This window comes from Zerene cesonia, chromosome 19 (assembly GCF_012273895.1).
Source record: "Zerene cesonia ecotype Mississippi chromosome 19, Zerene_cesonia_1.1, whole genome shotgun sequence".
Classification (NCBI taxonomy): Eukaryota; Metazoa; Arthropoda; class Insecta; order Lepidoptera; family Pieridae; genus Zerene; species Zerene cesonia.
Window position 1 is genome coordinate 3,259,194 of NC_052120.1, and position 25,056 is coordinate 3,284,249.

General features: G+C 32.3%; 1 protein-coding gene across 1 annotated transcript; it reads left to right on the top strand.

The window, feature by feature from the left end:
* The first annotated feature begins 943 nt into the window (after window positions 1-943).
* Window positions 944-24,617, top strand: LOC119834303. The gene is made up of 5 exons (XM_038358643.1): window positions 944-971; window positions 17,699-17,913; window positions 20,273-20,408; window positions 21,716-21,975; window positions 22,644-24,617. The coding sequence occupies exons 1-5, from the start codon at window positions 944-946 to the stop codon at window positions 22,854-22,856; spliced, it is 852 nt and encodes a 283-aa protein (XP_038214571.1). The 3' UTR covers window positions 22,857-24,617.
* The last annotated feature ends 439 nt before the right edge of the window (window positions 24,618-25,056 follow it).

The window sequence follows — 25,056 nt, forward strand, 5'->3', positions numbered from 1 at the left end:
GTTTTCAACATGCTAATTAATTCTTCCGGTTAAATTTGTTTATTTCTTATTTCTTCCGACAACAAAAACGGGATATTGCCTGGTATGAAATTAAATTCTCAAGTATCTGTAGTGTAGGAAGTTATCGTTTCCGAGGAACAAACAAACTTCAAGGTACAACCTGAATCTTCTCCGTGATGAACTAAAATCTAAGAAAGCTAGTTTCTCCACTATCTAAATCAATAACAAAGTTGTTTTGAGACAATAAATGCCGTTCAAATCTCTTCGTTCTCGATTGCTATCTATAAAAGGCAGAAAGAATTTTATTAATATCTAAACAAACACTTAGGCAGCTCATAAAAGCGCTTATTGCTTCAGAGTTTATAACGTAAATAAAATTGTGATTAAAACCGCAATAATTTTTATCCCTCATTTTATTGATACACTTTATAAAAACGAATGGGTTGGCTTCGTAGTCAGCTCGTTCGTTCTCGTTGGTTCATATTTATGAGTTATGACGTATCAGATACTCAAGTTACCTTACCTTTAATGATTAGCCTATTTGATTAATTAGATCGCACCATATTTGATTAATTAGTAGTTAACAAAATAAAAATATACATGTTACTTTCACATCTGCCGAAAGAACTGAGTGTATGATTGTTTTTATATATATTAGACTTTTACAAGATTTTCGCGGTCGATTTACGTTTACATCAACTATCTGCGTAAATCTAGCTTTTTTGCAATAATATGAATAAAACATATGGTTTACAGTAAATATTGTATATGTTGTACTGCAACATATACAATATTCTTAAGAAAATTATAAAGATATTGAAAAACATAAATATAAGAAGCTAACCGTATAAATCCTTATCTTAGCCTACTATGCATACCAATTTCATGAGTTAAATTACAGCGCTGTATTCGGTATCAAGTAGACAGTAATTTATCACTTAAAATGGCTGCGTCGCTGAGTAGGGACTGCAGTAAGTGCTACGTCCAAATATCGCTAACAATGCTTGTTTTACTGCTAGTGTTTGTAATCTCTGTGATTTGTTTATTATACTCATTATATGAATCACCATTCCAGCCTTAAACTGACTTGAAATCGGTTCTAGTCCCACTGTAGTCAACAAATTTGGGGTTGCTCATTTAGGTGTTTACTGAGTAGGTACGCTTATTGTTAACTATTTTTGTTTCCAGCTACTCCAAAAGGGGGAGGCTCTCAATTCGACTGTTTCTTTTTTCATGTTTGTAACCTCAGAACTTTTAATTGGGTGAAACGTGACAATTTTAAGGCTTGTTATAATGAATTCTGGTGTCGAAATCTATGTGTATGCGTAAATAATATCCTATTAATAGATATTATAAACGCATTAATTTGTAAGTATATATGAATGTTAGATACTCTTTCACGTAAAAATTTGCCGATGGAATATGTATAATCTGTATAAACTGTATAAGCTTTGGTACATAGATGGATAGCATTGATGGATATAGTCTGGATTAGTACACAGGCTACCTTTCACGCAGATAATACGCGGGTAAAGCCGCGGGCTCCAGCTAGTATCTAATATTTTATGATGAATCAATATCAATTCAATAAATTCAGGAGAACCGAAGAATTTTAAGCAATTCATAACTCCCCACTCATGCTCGCACTAGACGGATAACTCTTTTGTTCGACATTGATCGTAACGTTTTAAAGTACTTATTTCACTTTTAATTCTCAGCTCTTTTATAAAAAATTGCAAGATCAAATAACTTGTCTCGCAAACGAGTATAAACCGTTCGTCGTATCCAATATTCACCATATTCTTCTCTTTTCCATTTTCGCTATTTCTCGTACTTTTGTATTTAGACAACCGCGCGAGAATACAAAATGGACTCTGGATAATATTCAGTGCATTGTAGTGCTAAAACTATAAAAAGTATACAATTTTCGATGTATATGCAACTTTCATTATGATGATGAAGACCAGCAATATAATTAAATATACTAGCAGTTCGCCCCGGCTGCGCTTAGGGTACATAATATGTACATATGCAGCCCAAAGCACTCAGAGCTCACGGATACAACCGTGAGATAAATTTTGAAATCGGTCCAAACGTTCCTTAGCTAAGCGCGCAGACAAACAAACTCATCCGCTTTATATTATTAGTATAGACTACACTTCCAGTGTTATGAATCTTCATGGCTAGTGGTGATCACTTAACATAAGGCTCATTGCTCTTTCATAAAAAATATATAGAAAAAAGGCTATTTTTATTGCTAACATTTGAACCGAGTAAAAGGTACTGAATTATCACCTCACGCGTAACCTGACTCATGCACATTGCATTTATTACTTCCGTCTCGTCTGAGCCTCCATCGCATTTTTTTAGTGGGGGAGCGGGAGGCCCATATCCTTTCCTTTACCCTTCCCAGTCCTTTCCTTTATTACTTTCCCCAATCCTTTCTTAATCCTTTCCCAATATAAATGTATAGCATTTGTAGAGACGTAAGGTCTGCAATGGAACTTATGCCTCACCAAATGTTCATGGTAGCGCTTACCATCAGGTGTCCCACCAGCTCCATTGCCGACTTCGACATAAAAAAAAGGAGGCCTGTGTTCCAACAGTGGGAACATATATGGACTGATGATGATGATGATGATCCGACTTAATTATATAAGTTGTTATTACATCACTGTTAGAAGGGAGTCTTAATGTTATCAAAATAAGGAAAGATATGATAATATAAGGATAGATACCTTATTGAATACATAATTTGACAGAGATCTACAAAATATTGAATTCGCATAAATTATTACAGTTAATGAGGGATAAAATATGTCTGAACGATGAACTGCTTTCAAAGGACTACCTACTATCTTTTTGTTGTATATACGTTGGCTACTCAAACCACTCAAACAGACTGCATTGCTAGAACTTTCTGTTTCAGAAATATATTTAAACGAAACCTCTTTCAACTAAAGATGAAATAGAGGAATCATGTTGTAGCCGAAAGCTATCAAATACTGTAATAGTGCTGGTTAATATTAAATGTAGTACAAGCCTTACTGAGCGAACACAATGTCATCAATGTACAGATTAAAATTTTTCATTCGAAAAGTCGTGTGAAAAATTTCCAGACATCAATTAAACTATATTCAGATATTTCAAAATAGCACCAAAATTAACAGCATATAACAGTCGAAACGATCCATTAATTAGTGAATTTAAAGATAAAATGAGCGCAGTAGTTAATTTTTTTTTTTCAGAACCATCTGTTTTTATAACTTTTCCGATTAATATAGTATACTCTGATTATAGTGATGAATCGCTACTGTACATAGGATTGTTAGATTTTTGATCCTTGTTCATTTTGAATTAACAAGGATTAAAAATCTTAACTGAATGGGACATAATAGCTTCTAAGCAATTATTAACGATACCTTATACATATAAGTATATTAACTATATGCATATATATTCTAAATATATTGTATACCCATTTAAGATTTCATATCCCACATCAAATATAAACACGATACATCGAAACGAATTGCGCAAAAGTTTTCATGTTTCAAAAAGATTGCTGCGTCTGTGACTTTTATACGTACTTCTTACTCACCAGAAGCCATTAGTATAAATGTAACAAGCATTGTTCTTAGGTTACGTAATAAAAATTTCTATCAATTTTAAATAAACCCAGATAGCGATTGTAATATTCGTTTGACATTTATCACACGTATAATGGAAACGTATGAGCTACGTACGTCGAAAACTTCGGCAATTGTATGTGAGCCCCTTGTGTTTCGTCGCTGTTTCAACACAAGTTCGTACTTTTACGATAATGTCAGTCGTTGCCATTCAAACATAAGCGAAGTTTATCTATGTGTGCGAAAGGATAAGCGTTTGGCTTATATCTTTTGCGTATAATTTGAAATGTATGAAGGAGTGCGTGCATAAACTCGATCTAACGGCGTAGGGTAGTGTTGTTCGGTTGAGCATTGTGTTATAAGGAACATTTGCGATCCGGGTATTATAATGTTCAGTTTAATTCTCATTTAATATTTATAAGTCTTACCGATATTGCTATATCCAATTTGATTAACAATTCCTTAAAACTCTGTTTCGTTGTTAGACACAACATATTTAAATACTTCCTCCTCGGGTACGAGTACAGAAGACTTCAATTTTAAACTATATGTAGGAACGACATATTTTTAATGTATGTATATTAATGATTCTCTTATTTCTTGTTCATACTTAGATTGCTTAAACGTCTGAAGGTTCTAGATTTAAAGATTAAAAGTGTATTCACTGGCATGATTATAATTATTTTCAAACACAAAATGTATCACGCCAATCGCTTAAAAACCCAGGGAGTTATCTAGGTAAACAAAAAATCAGTCGAAATGTCAACCTACTTCGTTTTAAAAACGCCAGTTGAAAATATCATGTAAAGAGGTCACAAAAACAGTTTTAGATAAACAATATAATAATACGTATGTATGCATATACGTGTAGGTGTGTGTTCTATAAAAATGAGCTGCATTTTACTATCTATTTTTAATGAAATATTTCAGTATTCGCAGTAACTCCAAATTCAACCGATGATTTCACCGCATATCTACCACATGGCGAATATAAATTTAACGATATCCGAGTATCTTAAGTGTTTTGACAAAGTAATGGTAGAGGACTTGTCGATTCTAGTATTATACACTTAGCCGAACAAGGATTATTTTAATCAAAATGATTTACTTGATAGTTAGTTGTTGGGTAGTTTAATGGTAAAACTGTGACAGACATTTACATCACAAATTGCTCAATATAACGCTTAAATGTAGTGAAGAAATAACAAAAAAGAATTACGTACGTCAATGTGATTTCTTAATGTAATTAATAGGGTAAATTATAAATTCTTTATAAGATTTATATTTACTTCACGGTTACCTGGTGGTAAGCGTCAACCACCGCCCATCTATTATTATCAGCATTATTATAAAAATTTTAGCAATCAAATAGGTATGGATAAATTGGATAAAACGTTTTTCGTGTTATATCGAAATATGAATGTAGGATGTCCATTGTATTATTTCAATGTCTCACAGCCTGAATATATATTATTGAATTGTACATTGTATTTATTTAAATCTATATGTTATGGTTAGTATTGGGATTTACGGGAAAATTAAAACGTTTTTAAATAGAAAATTTCAAAACAGTCAAAAGTTATCAGATTAATATAACACAATAAAATTTGATAAAAGCTGCTCGTCCCGTCTTCGTTCTAGTTGACACGATATAAAAACATCGCCTGTGTTACTCGAAAAAGCTAAACTTTTTATTTGAAATTCGTCCAATAGTTTTTTGATTAAATGGTAACAAGCAAACAAAATATATATCTTACCGCATTATAATATTATATTATTATATAGTATATAATACCAGTACTGATAACAATATAATATCATAATGCGGTAAGATATATATCTATGTATACCCAGTGTACAATAATAATAATAACAAATTATTTATTGTACATAATAAATAACAGAGAATATTGGTAGATGGTGATAACAATCTGTTATATTGGAATTGCTGAAAGAATGCCATTTTTAATTAGAAGACATAGATATAATAAGTATAATTACTTCAAATAAATAAAACTTATCAAATTTAGAGTAGGTACATATTTGTACTTAATGTCTTCAGACTATCTTAAATTATTTTATGTATAAACGCAAAAAATAAGAACACTACAAAATCAATCTATGCTCTAATCAGTTTTCCTCTAGGCGATATTCCTAACAATGTTGAATATCGATTGCCAGATGTAATATATTGCTTATTAGACCCTTCATTAAGTGCGTGCCAGTCATTCAGCTCATATTCTTACACAATTTATGCCATCAAATATAATTTGTCTTGTAGGAAGAATGATCGCTCCGTACAGTAGCGTAGCTGTGAATAAAACATCGCATCGTTTTACAGTGAGATTGCACAAATATGTTGTGCTTAATATACAAATGTATGTTTAAAAGCCGAGTACACATATGACAAAAGGTTAAACATACGATGTTTATCGTGCACAATACACTTTGTGGAGGACTCTTACATTTTTGCAATGTTAAAAGAACTGAGATGGAGTGCTTGTTATGAAAACATCGTGGTCACAAACGATACAACAAATAGAAGTGTAGAATTGAATAATTCACGTCAATATTTCAGAACCAAATTGGTATTCCTTATCCGAAAGCGCTTCAAATGAAGCCTAGTAAATTTTTTGGTTGCTGTATATATATTTTTTAATTTTTTGTTTTAAATATGCCGCTTGCCCCGGCTTCCACTCTGTTTGACGCGGGATACAAAAAAGAAATCTTTGTCGCCCCTGAATAACGTTTAGCTTTCTATTTTTAAAATAATTCTAATGTTCGAACCAGTAATTTCGAAGATTATCCCCTACAAACATACAAATTACACCTCTATAAAATACTAGTTTTCTGCTCATGGCTTCATCTGTATAGTCAAAGAGATAGATATGAGTTCATGTTTCACGGCGATAAAAAGCAGCTCTTTCAGCACTTTCTAGCCTCCTAACTATCTCCAGACTAAAATCATTTCATAAGATCGCTCTATTTCGTCTTGAAAGAAATACATGTAAACAAACAAATACATGTTCGCATTTATGCGGATGTATTTAGCAAGGATAGCCGTATTGTCTAGATCAGCTTTGCCGATTAATTATATTCTAATAAATCTTATAAAGAGTAGTATTATTTTTAATTCGCTTAAACTAAAGAGAAAATGCAAACAAAGGCAAACAAGTACAGTTATATGTACTTAAAGATATAGCTACGACCCTTTGGAGGATACATAGAAACTGATTGCTTAAAAGATCAAAGTTAAAAGATAGATCGTATAAAATAAATGGAAATGTAATGAATATAATTTCTAAGAATCTAACTAATTTCCAGAACTGCAAAACAAATTTATTCATTGCTATTCCTAACGTGAAGACAACGTATAAACGAGAAAGCAATATATATACGTAGATACTAGTTAGGTAATACTGTTTCCTAACTCAATAACAAGCAGTAAAAAACGTGAAAAATGCGAAAGTGTTCATAAAAACACTATCAGAATGCTGCAGCTTGTTTCCAGAACTAATTAACATTTCGAGTTCGGCTTTTAGGTCGGCCGACTACGTTTACCGTATCAATATCTGAGTGTTATAATAGTAGATGTATTCCAGAACGTAGGTGATAGTTAATATAGTGTTTGTCAGTATTGACCGTTCTCTTATTCAGAATCTTGAATGCATTATGTCCAGTTATGGGACGCATGACGACTAGAATATTAAGATGTTGAGATGACGTCTAGGCTGTACATGGTATCGGCAAGAGGTTATTATATAAATTTCCGACGGTTCGGAGTCCTCTAAATCTTATGTAATTTACAAATAATTTGCCTTGTTTTAATTAACCCAAATGGGAATCTCTCAATGAGTTTATGGTTTACATGTAGCTAACTTGTTGTCATTTATAATATCCTTAATAATATTACGATTAATGAAAAGTATATAGAGAGAAAAATTTTATAATATATTCTTTGAAGATATTATCAAAGATATTCTATAATAGGTGTTAATTCAGTGGATATTTTCTACAGAGAAAGTAATAAATAAATCCACAAAATACTTACGGGTTTATAATACAACTACTTCTTTCTCTTCAAAGTAAACTTTGTCTACTTCTGTTATTATAAGGAATATAAGATTCTTTATCTGTGGTAACACTTACCCAGCTAATTGATTTGCGAAAAAAGTGTTTCATGCGAAACACCTTCTACTAAAATTTTACACACAACTGTTCCGGCGACTGCAGTTTCAAAATTGTCACGCCTGGATAAGCACAGCGCCAGCTTCTGCGGTTTAATTAACTTTTAACCAGTACGCAGATTCAAGTATTTATTTACTCAGTCGGCACCCTGTTAAGTATCGGCGCGGCGCCCCATGCCCCGTCTATCCGCATTTAATTGCACATAAAATACACAACCGCCTATTTACACTTCACGCTCATTTTTATTGAGCAACCAACGACACTTTTTACACGCGATATTTTACAATATTTACGCAAAAAATTAGAATATACGATAAACGTTGTTCGACAGAGTTTGCTCACACGTTGTGTGTAATGTCTTTAGCGGTAAAATTAGTTAACTTCCTTCGCAAGTATGATTCGAAACTTCCTCTAATTAACAACGATTCCGCTTAAGCGGAGATCAGGTAATGTTTGAAGACATTATGCTGAGTATGCTGAGGATATGTGAATGAGTAGGAAACTATTCATATGGCAGGGCATGTACGATATAATTGGGTAAAGTTAACTAAACAATGTAAATATTTCTCAAGTCTTAACTCCACTTGTATTTGCATATTTTGAAACTGTCGTTTAGAAAACGAGATTAGACCACATGACGTCACTCGAGTATTATGTTGAGGAGATCGCCTTTCTTAATGATTTTAATAATATTAATCAACGGTAGATTAGTAGTAATCGCAAAACTCTTACGAGTAAGTGTTTATAGAATAAAAGGTCTCAATCAATTATATTATTGCTTTCTAATAAAAATTAATAGTACCTGTCAAATTAATAAAAAAGAAAATATGCATAGTTTTAAGAAAATTAATTGATGTCTATTTATTTCCACCTGCCTTCACGATATCCTTCCTACTAATATTATAAATGCGAAAGTTTGTAAGGATGTGTGTGTGTTTGTTGCTCTTTCATGCAAAAACTACTGAACCGATTACAATAAAAATGGTACATAGACAGCTGGACAACTGAAATAACATATAGGAAACTTTTTATCCCGATATTACTACGGGATACGGACTTACGCGGGTGAAATCACGGGGCGCAGCTAATCTACACATATAATGAAAGAATAACCTAGGTCAGGTTATTGTTTCCTGCTTTATTTATTTTAAATTGGTGATTTTTAAATATGTAAATGAGATAGAAGCGAATTATGATAATTTGGAATAAAAGAGCTAATAAAACTAGTAGCAATTAATAGTAAAACATTAACAGGCACACGTGATACACATAACACCTGCCTATATATTTCAAACGATAACAATATATCCTTTAGCAAAAATAGGGCCCTGAAGTGCGAGTCACAAATCTGAACTAAGTAGTTTCATTAAAGAATTTTATTGCAAACACAATTAAGGTTGCTTTAAAAAGAACCCGTATGGAAAGTTTTGCTTTAAGTCAAGGAATGCCGAGTTGAGTTGAAGACTGAAGCACCCCTGTTATTCCGTGTCAGGGTTTCTATATTAGCCTGCTTATTATTCGAGTAGTTTAATTAAAATACTTAGAGGTTTCTGTATGCATTAACTTCAACGCTCATTGTAATAAAGTGCATTCAATAAGCATCTTAAAAATGTTCTCGGAGCAGTTTTGTGCAATAAAAATTTAATGTATAAAATTAAGAGCATAATTTCCTGCCTCTAATATTGCGCGGGGATGCTGCAATTTTTTAATTATTTTATTAACGAGACGGAAAAAATGCATTCAAACTCGCTCATAGGTATTTGGTATTCATGACAGAATAAAGTAAAATTACATATCTACACTACATATGTCTATATATACGTTCTTACTACACTTACAGCTTAAAGCTACTACTACTTACTACTTTGCCAGCTTTACTACTTAACTACTAGTTAGAATTGACAATTATTTTTATACTGAATAGTCCCATTCTTGAGAAAGGCTATGTATAGGCTATATAGAATCATGTACATAACGTCATATTTTATCACGAGGCGAGATTCGAACCCGCGTCATTTCGAAAGCATGCTTTGCCACGGGTCGGTGTTTTGACGCGGGTTGGGTTCCCGCTACGCAATCTAAATATTTATTCTGTTTAAAAATTTCTCAAAAACACATTTTTGTATAGTAGAATAAAATCTCTTACAAACATATCTATATCTTCTGTCGCTAGGGATAGTTCCCGATAACAAACATTGAAGTAGGTACATATATAGGATTATAGGAAATACGCATTCCCGCTTAAATGGAACCAGTCTAGAAAATCAATTGGCCCTATCCTCTTATCATGGTTTTACCTCTAGGTAGTTTCGATATAGTTTATAACCCAGTGACCCGTGCTAGATCCAGGCTTATACGGCTAACTTCACTAAAGCTGTACTAAGTAAGTTTTCAATTTATCGCGTGCTACGCGGTTACAGGCAATGTCTTCGAGAATTTTCACTTGCAAGGCACACTTTTACTCCTTGAAGGGATTATAAAAGTTCCCGACAAATCCTTTCAGAATTTGATAGGGGTTTAAAAATTAGATGGCGGAGAGGTGATGCTTCTAAATGGGAAGCCTCGTTGAGGGAATAATAATAGGTGTTTAGAATACTAGAGAAATATTTAGATTTTTATAAAGATTCTACTTAGCAAAAAGGTTTCCAGATTTTGTAATTGAGTTAAAGGTTACTTTAGGTACAAACAATTCACTAATGTAAGTTGGTTCCTTTTTTACATTTTACGCAAATTAATAATCTGAAACACACAAGTCACAATTGGCGACAAAGAGCCAACGACCGGGCTCATTGGCGTGCTATGAGAGAGGCCTATGTCCAGCAGTGGACATCAAAAGGTTAACAATGACGAATAATCTAAAAGAAAATAACTTTCCACTTTAAACAAGCTCCTAGCTTCAAATTCAAGAACTAAATAAGATAATTTTATAGAAAATACATTATTAATTAATTCCCTCTAATTTCAATGTACATGTTTAAAAATTTAGAGAAAAATGGAGCTCCATTAGCAAATCTCTAAAGTATATTTTACACCTACATACAAACCTTTTTATAATCCCATTACACTGTATTCCATATGAATAAGCTTCGATTAATCTGTACTTAATTGAGGACTCATGTGCGAACCGTCCATACGTCGCTATAGACCACTTGTGATAAACATTAAACAGATGCCTCAAACGATTGCCTTTCGGCATATTCAATACGCTATTTATTTGTCCTTGATAATAATTTGTGATTCTTACAAAATGTGCGCTCCCAATACCCGATAAAATGTTATTTCAAGTGGAATTAGTTTGGATAAAAGGGAAACAGTGTTTGTTCAATTTTGAGAAACTGAAGCGTATTTCATTTTCCATAACAAGTATTGGAGATCGATGACGAATCATTTTTTATGTGCCTCAAATGCGTCTAAATAATTAAAATAGTATTTTTTAACTGACGTTCCCAAAATTTAAAGAGGTTCAATCGGACTGTATATTTTAACACGCTTTTAAAAGCTTTTCTGTACGTTTGTATGTTGTATGTAAGTATATATAGTTTAAACTTACACATTAAATGGAATCTGTAAGTTTTAACTTTTTGTGACAATATAATTATTTCATGACTGGCTTGTAAACCTAATGCAAGTGAGACAATTTAGTTAGTTGACTATATCATTAGAACGAGGTTTTTTCCATCTTTTTTTACATTTTTTATGGTTTTGTTACTTAATAATTCCGTGGTTTTAAACATATTGGCGTGATTTTGTTGTTTGATAGAAAATTGTTGTCATTTGGTCACAATTTATAATCTGGAGTGGTACCTTCCTCGAGTTCCATTGGTGACCTATAGAATATAATTATTTGCAAACGTTTCTTTAAAAAAAACTCCTCATGGAAATGTTATTAGCCTTAGGTAAGTAGATATTAAAAGCTAAAAATGAAGCAATTTTCTAACAAACCTTCTTTCTGACTATCAACGTTTCTTTTAATTTATGTTCAGAATGTGCTTATTTATAAAGCATAAAGCATATTCTTTGAAGTAAAGTTTTATCTTTGTTTTTGATATACCTAGTGAAGAATTTATATGGCACAAGATAAGAATTTTGCGCAAAATATTCAACAAATTGTAGTAGAGATAACAATAAGTTGTGTCAAATTCTATCTTTAACTAAGATGAATGGTGCTTGGTATATTCTATATCTGAAGTTGGCTGTATTCATCATACTTGGAGCCTAATTTAGGGCATCCTAATTTGCAGACGTACGTCGTACGTATGTTCTGTTCATATCTTAGCATTGTTACGTAACAACGGGACCTAATCTTGAATACGGTAATGAAACAAATGCTTGGTTTTAATATAATCTTATATATAAAAATGTTAGTCTCTATACTCCTCCGAAACGGCTTGACCGATTCCTCTGAAATTTGGTAAGCATATTGGGTAGGTCTGAGAATCGGCTAACATCTATTTTTCACACCCCTAAATGATAAGAGTAAGGCAGAACAGCGTTTGCCGGGTGCAGTTAGTATTATATGTTAATAAAGTGATAAGCAAATATAAGTGTATTTCTCGTGTTTTGCGGAACTTAATGTATTTTTAACTGACTTTATCTTCCTGTGCTCGCAAAAGATATTGTTTCTGCAAATTAATTGCAATATTTTATTAATGCTCCACTACTACCGGTAGTAGTTGTATAACACTGGAGGATCTGAACGAAGCACTGTTTACTTTCCAACGATTTATTCTTCCCGATTTGCACTGTACACTTTTACTAATACAACACTGCTTAGCTAACACTGTATTTTGTTGACTACTGTATGTACTGGTTACTGGATACTAACCCTTTGTACAAGATAGTTTATACATATATTGTTGAGAACTTTACTAGCGTGCTCTAGCTTCGCATAGAAGAGAGCAGCGCCATCTGGCAGTGATTGAAGTTCTAACAGTAGTAGTTGTATAGTCTTCCTCAAAAAAAGATTTAAATCGAACCAGAAGTTCCTGAGATTTTTTAAACATATTTACAATTTAGCTCGTGGGTGGAGTAGACTTTTTTCGTTTCGTTTTTAATGTATTATTTATGTGCGTGTAAAGTGAGTAAAGCTATTTTATGATTCACTAAACAAGCAAATTCACGGCCGATCTAAAACATAATTTTGTTGACTCTAAATAGCTGCGTCGAACAACGCCTTGAAGCGTCAAGTTACAGTAAATTTTGCAAGTTTTTAACGAAACGTGATCCCGAACAAATTGACTGATAGACGCTCGGTCACGAAAGTATAATAAAGGTTTGCGATTTATAAGTATATTTCGTGAAATGGAAATAGGAAATAGGTGAGGGCGACGCGATAGCGGGCGGGCATTGAAACAATACATAATGTTTGTTGGGAGTCGTAACATCAATACACCTGATACCCATAGCTGTTCTTATTACGTATTCAGCGGGAAACTGGAAATAGTATTATTTTAAATATATAAAACCCACACGGCCGTATGAAATATGCGGATTTTGTTACGTATTACATTGATAGTGTTGCTAGATAGCTAGATGCTTTTACTGACGCAATAAGTTATTAAAGTTTCTATAGAAATGTTTAGCCATTTTGTTTCTAGGAGCTTTCTTGTGTGAGTGGTGTTTTAATTTGATTAATTCAATTTTGAATTGTTTTTAATTCGGAAACTGATAGAACTGGATTAAACTACATAAGAAATTGAATTTAATGTAAGCTAAATAAGTTACATAAAGGTCAGAATGTTTTTCCTTACCTTTTTAAATCCTTTCCCTTATTCCTCTCGTCAATCTTCTTCGATTTCTTTATCCCATAGCTACTGTGCTACGCCTGACAATCCATTTGTAGTTAGACCCATTTTGCATTCATCTTATCACTAGCACTCTCTCTCTCTTCTCTTAGTTTTGTTTTAAAAGGTGGTTATTGGTCTATTAGCATAAAATTTTGTCAAAATCTACCTAGTCCTTTCTTACGTGATTGACGTACATACAAACAGACAAGCAGAAAACTATTGCTTTTGGGTCTATAAAACATTAATATTTCATAGCAATTACTCTTTTTTTTAAATATTTGATGTACGCAAATTTTCTGGTTACTGTTTCATTATAATATGTTAAATATCTAGGTGTAGATAGATAGCTGGAACGAACAGTTTGAAGAAAACATTTTAAATTCAATTCAAAATAATAGTTTCTTTCGCACAAAATAAAATCCTACGAATTCATTTATTATCTTACTCGTCTAATTATAACGATCACAATAATATTAATTTAAATCAGCATAATTTCACTTAGAAAGCACAGATAAGGAAAAATACTGATTTAATAAAGCCAACTATTCATGAAGTGACTATACAATGTCCCCTTGGTGACATGAGGTACTCCAGCGTGGAGGGCATCTCTGTACTCTGTACCCAGTGCGTGCGCTATCTCCCTTTTCACACTTCAGACACCACAGGAGGCTGAACATTCAAAAGACCATCGTTTCATTATGACTGGAATATTTGCTATATGGGATTCTTTCTTCGTATACGTGATTTATGTTATGTATGTATGTGTAAATGCATGGCTTTGTTGAATATGGATCAAAAAAATCATTTTATGGAGTTTATCTATAATCTAAATTTTAAATTCCTAGTGGTAGTTTTCTGTATCGTAGATCATCGTTAACACGAAAACTATGAAAATTGAATAAAAGCGTCGAAAACTAATGTACAATATTTTTATTTTAACTTACTAGGCACTGTTTTTGGCTTAATTCTTCCATAATATTCCGCGGAATAAAAAAGCTCTAACAAGATTTAGCAAAACCTTCGAGATGGCTGATAGAACAAATAATTTTGTATTCATATTTTGACACAGAACGTACGTGTAATTAATTCAATTACTTATAGCTCCACGACACGCAAAACTATAAGTACGTTGAGTTATTAAAAGAAAAATTGGATTTTAGCGGCAATAACAGTGCAAATTTCAATACTTCACCACAGTAGCCCAGACATTGTATTACCCTCTGATTATAACGTAGTGCTGAATTTTTGTAAAATTTATAACTCCCTACTGCGGAGTTTTGGCGTATTGCGTGAAATTTGTTTTACTAATTAACAAGTTAGTCTGGCTATTACCAGTTGAAACACAGGGGTAAAATATATTCGTTTCACGATTCTAGTTTTGTCGTCAATAACAACAAGTAATAATGATATATTTATCTTCTAATTAGTTTAATTTTAGTAAATATGAAAGTGCGTGCGTTACGCTTTTTGTATTTCATATTCATTGACTTTTAACATTCAAATATTTCGCAGATTTTACCTCTATAGTTAATTAGGGTAAAAGTACCTATTATTTATTCATATTCTATCTGCTCACAAATACATTTCATGAGTCATTCAACTGTTTGTTTTCTAAGAGATGAGAGTTTAAATAATAATCATCTTATAACTTCTTATAATTATTTGTCACAAAAAAATACAAAAGGAAAGGCTTTTTAAAAATGAATCCACAACAATCAGTTCACCAAAAACAAACAGAGACGAACTGAGAACATCCTTCTTTTTTTGAAATCGGTTGAATCGTTATATACAAAATACTTCGCAAAATAGATATTTACGTTTGACGCCGAAGCAAACAAATATTTATACACAAGTATACGAGTATCGCAACTACTTCGTTTGCATAGTATTTTCCTTGAGAAAATGCAGTTTCCAGGATTGAATAAAAATGGAATCTAGAATTGTAATCCGGGTCTGTAGGGTCGCAGTAGAGCGAATGCAAGCACGAGATAGCAAAACACAAATACAATTTATTTTGATTACTTCAGTATTATTTCGCGGTTTGCGAACTAATTTAAAGAATGCTCGTCTTCTTTGTTACATACTTATTTCGTATGAATAGAGCATTTGTTGAAAGGCGTAGTTTTAATAGAGAACCTGTTGTTTTAATTTACTTTCTTAAGTGGTATTTAATTTGCCGTGGACTTTCGTCTACCTGGATTTCTCAGCTATGCGTATTTTCATACATTTATCAAGGTTGGACATTTATCAAGGAGTGATTACGAAAAATTTCAAGAAATTATAACCAATGATTAGTGACATGATTATTATTATAATACCTCATTTATTAGTAAATTAAATTGAATTCCGACCTTATCGGAGGCCCATATCCTTTTCCTTCCCCTTCCCAGTCCTTTCCTTTATTCCTCTCGCCAATACTTTCTTAATCCCTTCCCAATTTAAAGTCGGCAATCCATTTGTAGAGGCGTAAGTCTGTAATCGCCTTTACGCCTCTACAAATGTTCATGGCGGTGGTAGCGCTTACCATCAGGCGTCCCACCAGCTCCATTGCGGACTGTGACATTAAAAAAAAAATTATTAATTACCATTTAACGATTGTACTGGCGCGCATGAAGCACTCAATTGAGATTAATTAATCAAACGCAAAAAATGCCTTACATAATTTTTTAAAAGTGCTGAAATCCTTACACTACGACATCGATATTGACCAAAAAAATTAAACTAAGAAACAGCGAGGAGAAACTGGTTTTTGAAATATCGAAACCGCTTCAAACCTCTTTTTTGCGTCCTGGTTTAAAAATAATATTAGTCTATAAAATAATATAGTTTTTATAGTGTTGATATGAGTTTTTATGTAGGATTATTATCGATAGGCGCAGTATGTTCGCGGTGAAGACTTTATTCAGCAATTTACTTACATTTGCGCTCCCCGCGGCTTGTAAAGTAAAATTACCCGCCGATCTAGGGGCGTCAGCCTACGAGAATTGTAATAGATCACATTTATGTAAAATTTTATAAAATATTTGCAGCATGGGCATTCCAATATTTGAGTTGTCCAGAATTTTAATACAAAAGAAGGCTTGAAATTAGAAGGCTTAACCCAGTAACCTTTAGATTATGAATACCTAAATAAATTGTAGATAAAATCCAAAGTGGCAAAAACCATTTATAATCTTTTGAAATTATATTATCTAGCTGGAGCAGATAGGTTTTTCATTTAATTCATTTTCACAACCCTTACGAACACTTTGCTATAATACAGTATTATATCCTTTCGTACTTTCCCTTATTATTCTAAACTAATTTCCCATTAGAAAAGAAAGATATTTATGAAAAGTTTGAGTGAGCAGCCCTATGCTCGGCGACGGAATAGTGCCTCTTTTACGGCCCACGAATGCCGTCACATGGGAAATTATTTGACGTGCCGTTTAATGGATTTTTGCCTTCGTAACTACCTACAGGCAAATAAAAATATGAATATACAAATTATTATGGAGGACATGTGAAATATTTTTTTGCTACGCCACGCAGTTGGCAAGTTAATATTAGTTTTCCGTCGTATATTTTTTTAATATTTCTCCTCCAGATATCTAAATATTTAAAACACAAGTCAGCGTAGGTATTTCTATTTTAATATAATTTGAAATATATTTTTACACCTCGTACCAACTGGGAATAAAATTATACTTTTTATTTTATTTTAAAGCGAAAATATGTATATTAAATCTTTCAATGATATCGTGATTTGTTTATTGAAAATTTCATTTTCTTTAAACAGTGTAATAAAACCAAAACATGCACGATATTTGAAATTTATTATAAAAACAAGAACGCTTTTAACATATTGTTCATAAGTAGGTATTTTTTTCGGGAATCTAAGCCCGTACTATGCTACAATTATTTTAGATGAACGAATTTACATTTTTTTTAAATCTTTATTTATCCATAACATTTTATGTATGAAATAGACAAATTAAATTAAATCATATATTGGTTAAATACAAACATTATTATCTAATATCTTCGCGTATTTAACATTGTAGAAAGAGATATTCATTAAATAAAACAGCTCTTAAATTGTTATTTTATTTCCAGAATACACAGTAAGAAGCCTAGAGCTATTGGAACTGCGAGTGCCAACACACGTGCCCATCGGCACACGAGCGACCCTCTCCTGCCGTTGGCAACTCGGCCCCACAGACGTGTTGTATTCCGTCAAATGGTACAAAGACGGCAAAGAGTTTTTCCGACATGTACCAGGGAACAGCGAGTCGAGAAGGAAATACGCTTTGCCGGGAGTCGACGTTGAGGTACGTTCGCGAATAAGGTTTTTTGACACTAGCGGTTCGCCTTTGCCAGTGTTTCTTATATATACTCAGGGATTACGCACACATCTAACTATGTAACAACTAAAAATCTATCTTGCGAGATTGAATATCGTCGAAATATTGTAATCTGTAACAACTTGCTTGCAATTTGACGCATTATTTTCAGTTTCTTTAGAAGTTATTGCGAATGTATCCCAGTTATGTACTATACTCAGAATTTACTTTTCCCAAACGTCTGTCAGGTACAGGTTGCGAGCCGACGGAACTCCGCTTTGCGCTCCTGCATTTATGTATTTGTTAAATTACCTAAGCTTACTTACATATCGTATCAAATGCTCATTTCACAATTTAACGGATTCATAATATCAACTTTATATATAAATATACAATTCACTGAAAAATAATTATTCTGAAATAATGAATCGCTATTGATAATTTTATAAGTTTATGTTTGCTTCTTATTTCTATTTTCTCTTTTAAGCTGCCGCATAGGCGGCGTCGGGATGAGGAGCTAGTTATAACAGCGAAGTCTGAGCTAGTAATAAGCTTGATAACCAATGTTTCAATTATTTCAATGCATCTCCAAATAGTAATGTTGCAACAGTTGAACCACCTATAAATAAATTAAGTACTAATAATAAAATAGCAAATGTTAAAACTATTTTTAAAAAGGTAATCCGACCTTTTTTCACATTGATGTAGACAGTCCATATTGATTGTATTTAAATAGGTGCAATCTCCCGAAGCATGCTACGAAGATTGTGGTTGAAGCATGCATATTGCTTATATAAGGTCAACTACATAAACGAATAATTCTAAAGAGTTAAAACACCAATTAAGAAAAATCCTGCTCATAATGGAATAAATCGAACATTGAATGTCGATTAAGTTTTGATGCACCATTAGTACAATAAATATAAGTTAACATTAATTGTTCACCGCGTCTCCAAGATTATTGAATCCATCTATATTTAATAATTTAATTAATGAAATCACATTTTATAAATAATAAATTGAGTGAAGTCGTTATGCACAATTTTGAGCTACTTAATTAATAAAGTGTTTTCACAAATTAATTAGGTTATGTCGGAATTTTATGAAAAACATCTCATAAATATTCATCAGTTATAATGAAACTTTATCAAGATATTTCGCAGTCTACAAACAAATACTACATTGTTTGTTTATAATTCAGCGATTTAATAACGCGTATTACTCCGTACTTATAGGATAGTGAGAACCCTCTCGGCTCGTGCGCTTAAAGTAAACTAAGCTCGGATATTTGCACATGAAGGGGAAGGTGCGTAAATACGCTCGTGTATGAAAACCTATTTCGCCTTCCCCGCAATTAGTTCGTACCGCGATGCTGTTCAAACTTCACTATTTGCGAAAGTCCCGCAACTTAGGTGAAAACGCTATTAAAATTTTCACTTCACGGACTTTTGCATTTAGCACAATGGTAGAAACTTTTGCACTCGCAACGACTTTACTACTTCAAGTTATGTAAATGAATTAATACAGAAGAAAATCGTAAATTGCTTTAGTAACACAATAACCGAGAAGTGTAAACATTATTTCATTTTGTTTTCCTACCTCCATATTCACGTTAATATTCTTCGTCAGAATACTTTCACAGAATACAGGGAAAATTTCCGGCCAACCCTAATCGATTTCTCTTATTTTGTGGGCTAGGGACAAAAGTTAGATTCTCATTTTAATTCAGTTTCTAAACAAGTTTTCTTTTTATACAATTATTTTATTAAATCCAACCCTATAAAAATATCCATCATGAACTCCATTCGTAACTTCTGCACTAAGGACCCACACGGTACTGCATTTAATTAAATGGCACCGAATATACGTAATTAATTATTTCGCTGCAAAACAAAGGAAACTAAGTACCCACCAATCTTCCTTTGCGTATGTTTTATATATAATTTAGATGTTCAAACAAACAAATAACACGTGCGCTTGTTCCATTTCGGTAATACTTTGTTTCCCTGTCGAGATATGGATATGAAATTGCGATTGCATCAATTTTCCGTCTATATACGATCGTATAATATTTTGTACGGATACTAGTATTTACAAATTCTTTTCCATTTCATATTTAAATATATATAAAATTTTTTTATTGAATAGATATTATAGACAATTATGAGACAATTTGAATAAAATACAATAATTGAATATATAATATATTGGTACAAACAATAACCCTGAGAACATCAAATCCGCCATGTAAAAATAAACAATGCCGGTTTCCACAATCAAGCATTCCCAATCCCGTCGGACATGTTTTATTTACGTCAAGGTCATGTCAAAATGATTTCTGTGGCAGGAGTCGAGTCCCAATGGCGCGAACGTGACGCTGGCTCCGGCAGCGCTGGAGACCGGCGGCCGGTATCGGTGTGAGGTGTCCGGGGAACGACCCCTGTTCCCCACGGTATCCGATCACTCGGACATGATCATTGTTGGTAGGTAATCCAATTGGAAAAGCTTCTGTTATGAGTACAGTAGTGTAATAGTATAAATAATAGATTTTTAAAGATTTGAAGGTGTATCGGGTGGATATTGGTTAATCTTCCCACATTATACCTATAGGTTTAAGCTATTAAATGTATGTATTCAATTTGAAAAAAGGTTATTTTATTAAGTTTGAAAAAGAGGGAAGTATCCAATTTTAAACTACGAAGATATGTTATGTGACGGATTTTCTTTCTTCAATAGAGAGCGAGCTTGGTCACGATATTAATCACGCACTTTAAATACTTATATTCAAAAGCAATCATTGTTCCACTTGCGTTGACAGTTTAATTTGACATTAACTCCCGTTGAACATAAGACAAAATGTAGGTATCCATCCATAGACGAATGGTTTTGTAAGCATAAGGACCAGGTATAAATCGATCACTACCGTAATGTTCCCGACCAATAAATTTAACATGTAAATGAACGAATAGGTAAGACGTATTTTGTGAACATTTATACATCTTCTTACATCTTTCATGAATTTAGATGAAACCTGAAACTTTTTTCTAGACTTCGAAGTAGGTATTAATGAAATCTCGTGTTCTTACGTAGGATATGGGAGCAGGGGAATTACGTATAAGCAGTAAGCTATTTTTCTTTAAGGGTCAAGTCAAGGTATATAGAAGAAAACAACCTTCTAAGCTATGCTAGATCGAGATATTTTTTTGTTGTTAGACCCCTAGAAAATGAAACCGCATATAATATCTTAGAGTATCCATTTCCCGTATCAGATAATAGTATTTCAATAACTTATTTTCGATACATTTAATGAGCTTGAATTACGTACTAAATGAATTACGTAGTTGACAGTAACAAACCCTAATTAACTGAATTTTGAAACTAAGCCTTTAATTTTCCGCCAAACACCGATTAAAATGCGGTTAAATTAAAGCTATCTGATGGCATATTATTGTTTCTATCTGTATCCATTTTGATAAATAATTAGGTTATTTCATATCATCATCTTGTATCTATTAATTATATATTAATATTACAGGTAAGAGGACAACTTGAAAGCGCATTTTAGGAAAATTTAAATATGTACGGCTTAGACAAGTCAATCATAAAGAGATAAGTCAAAATCTAATAGATGTGAAACAATAACTAAAACTGTATAGTACAATATTTGCTGCTTTTTATTAAATATTATCTAATTAAACACTGCAAGTATTCTGTGGTGTGCATAATCTTCACTTATCAATTCATTATTGTTGCATAGTTCCAACCCATCTAAAATCGCCCATTCTTACAGCGTTACCCGCCTTCGGTCCAGTTATAACCGGATCCAGGCTGCGATATCACGTCGGAGACCGCGTGCAAGTGAACTGCACGTCAGGTCGGTCGCGCCCAGCCACCCGCCTGGCGTGGTACATCAATGGAGAGCCAGCGCCAGCAGCTGCTGTCCTCCCCCCGGAGCACCATAAGCACGATGACGGTTTGGAAACCACGAGCCTAGCGCTCGACTTCAAAGTGAAACCAAAGCATTTTCGGAAGGGAGACCTAAAATTAAAAGTAAGCTATTTTTGGTTCAATTGTAGATATTTTCTTTGATAGATTTTTTATTGTTTCTGTATTCAATTTGATTTGTTTCATTCAAATGCGCAGGATAAATATTAAAAATGAATTAAATACATTATGGGTATATATTTACTCCGAATATAAACCTAAAATTCAGAAAGATATAATTTAGCGTTTCATAAAAATCTATTCGAGTATCAGTTTTTTATCCATGGAAATTACATTAGTCTCTCCACAAAATTATTGCTTTGCGAAATGAATACATTATTTTAGAGTGGGTGACAAAATTTTCTTTTATCCATTCTCTCGATAAAGGAAACTTGTTATCTTTTATTTATCTTTGAATTGTATTCGGTCAGTCCACGAATATTTTAAATTAAAAATAAAATGGATGAAATATAGTCTAGGATCCCACTGCTTGATCCATGTACCTGTTTTTTTTAACAACTGAACAATGAACGTAGCCCAAAACCAATTTGAAAAAAAACCAATGTCCTTTTTGGCTGAAAAATAAAATTTACTAAAAAATATCGCATTTATTATCACGTTACATGATATTACGTGTGAATAGTAAGAGTGTAAGACTATATATTTTAAGTTTTATTTAAAGAACTAGTTGCTTTTAAAAATATGACGAAATAATCTAATGTCCTTGTCTACAGTGCCTAGCTACAATAGCAACAGTATACTGGAGGAGTAACGAAGAAAGCGTACAAGGAGAAAAAATGAAGGGGTATGCGCGTTCGCGAGAGCTCACAGAAAGTTCTAGAGCCGACCGCGTGCAAGCAGCGGGAAACTGCGCACACACCGCCCTCTCCATAGCATCAAATTTATTAATACTTACTTTCACAATTATGCACCTACCGATTACATAGACAACTTGACACGTTATATAGTTCTGGTATCAATTACATATTTCGAGTATCCATATACAATATCCTCTGTACTCTTGTATAGGTTCTATGCAATTTTATTTGTGTCTTTCACTCGTAACCAATTCCAAAGTTTCGTAGAATAGTATTTGCAGTTCAATAGGCTTGTAAACTTATTGTACGGAAATATTCGATTGAATTGCTGAGGATTCTCTTACATATAATATTGGTATTATTATTTAAGAAAATCCTGCATTAATTGCATTGAAATAAATTTGAGGAATACGTATCTAAATGATTAAGAACATTGTACGAAATTTTCAAATTAAGTTTGAAACGTAATTAAATTGAAAATGGTATTTCGTGGTTGAGGCCATGATAACTTGAACACATATCAAAATATTTAAATACGACGAGTATTGTCGAAACATCTATTTTTTTGTAATATGTCTATTTATAACTAGCAATACAATATACACAATGATATTGCGAAATTGTAAGGCCAAAGAAAAAGAATTGAGTGGGTGTATTAATTAAATTCTTCTTCAAAAATGTCAATTATTTTTCTCTTTGCTTGGAAATTAGTTCAAGCCAATTTTCGTTTTATAAATATAATCCGTACTCGTTAACCGGTAAAATATTATAAATAATATTTCCAATAATTTTTAAAACTAGTCACTTTATATTCTTATATTATTTAGTAAGAAAAAATACATGTATACGTCAATATAATTTTTAAACCTTTTTTCATTTCATTAGAAAATTTAACTATATCGATTCATTATGAAATTATTATATTAAAGGGTAACATAATGAACAGAGCCAGTTTAAAATAAAAACTTAATATTTTATAACCTTGTATTGTCTACAACATTTTTTTATACAAAAAGTCGAGGGCGTAATAAACCAGTAGGTAGATAATTAAACAAACAATATCTCCAAAAAGCATTTGTATTCATCCATAAGGATGATCGAAATAATTCGATAGTTTTTCCTGATTTTAAAATATACATTCCTCTTATGTGTTTAATAAATTGGGTTTGCGACAAAAGTTTATGTTGTATGTAAAATACTGTAATGCAAAGTCGCTATTTCGGTGCTATCATGACACGATTTAAAAAAGATTTAAAATGTCATGCATATTTAAAAGCCTTTAAAGAACGTTATAAAAAAAGTTAAACATTTTTATATTGTCAATGAATGTAATTTTTCCGGTCAGAAACAAGCTTAATAATAAACGTCAAATTGAAAAAAAAAACGGTTAAATTCAATTACTGTCAATTAAACATAAAGTGCAGCGTAGAAAATACTTTTAGATTTTAAGATCAAAAACATTGAAGAATTGAAAATTTTGAACCGAGTAGGTAGTCTTTTTTTAGTGGACAGTATTATTATTTTAATGTATTGTAACAAATAACGATTGTCAAAGAAATCTTCTATTCTGTAAATATTACATTTAAGGCAATGGTATTAATTGGAACGATGAATCCATTCAAAGAATATCAAATATTTAGGATAAATTTCTGTACTTAAATTTGACTCCAATTTACTGCGAATGAAGTTCTGTTACAAAGAAATTACTTGTTAAATAATTGAGATTTTAATAAAATTGATATTATGTGAAATGTTTAAGACGTTAGCTGGCTATAATAAAATTGTGTACTTTTAAAATAAATTAGTTTTCGGCTTTGTGAACACACTTATTGTCAGGTATGTGAAATTTATTAAAATTGTTCTTACAATTTGAAACTGTTGCTTATTGTTATAAATTAATTATAGAATAAGAATGAATATGTAAATAATGAGTAAAGTAGCTCAAAGTAAATACAAATACAAATGTATTTATGATTTTTATTTACCATCCTGCAAGCTTAATATTATTGGTTATCAAACTTTATACTATAGTACCAGTAAAGTGTATTATGTTACCTGTAACTATAGATACAATCAACTAGGGAAGCGTGTTCGATCTTAGGATATATCTTAGCATACTATTATGATCGTGGTTTGTATGGGTTCACTGTGTGAGACTCCGCCCAAATAAGTAGTATAATAGTATATATTTGTAAACATCTATCGGTTGTATCTAGTTGACTATCGCCGGTCTCTGAATCGAGTATTTGTAGTTAAGAACGTCTCAACTGTACTCTGTCCTTTCTGATTTAAGTTTTCTTAAACCTTATCTATATTTAAGGGAATGATC

Bases quoted from the DNA above. Each gene is read 5' to 3' on its own strand.
- LOC119834303 (XM_038358643.1), top strand. From the start codon at position 944: ATGGCTGCGTCGCTGAGTAGGGACTGCA. The intron at 17,914-20,272 runs GTACGTTCGCGA...TTTCTGTGGCAG, and splicing joins TGCCGGGAGTCGACGTTGAG to GAGTCGAGTCCCAATGGCGC. The intron at 21,976-22,643 runs GTAAGCTATTTT...CCTTGTCTACAG, and splicing joins AGGGAGACCTAAAATTAAAA to TGCCTAGCTACAATAGCAAC.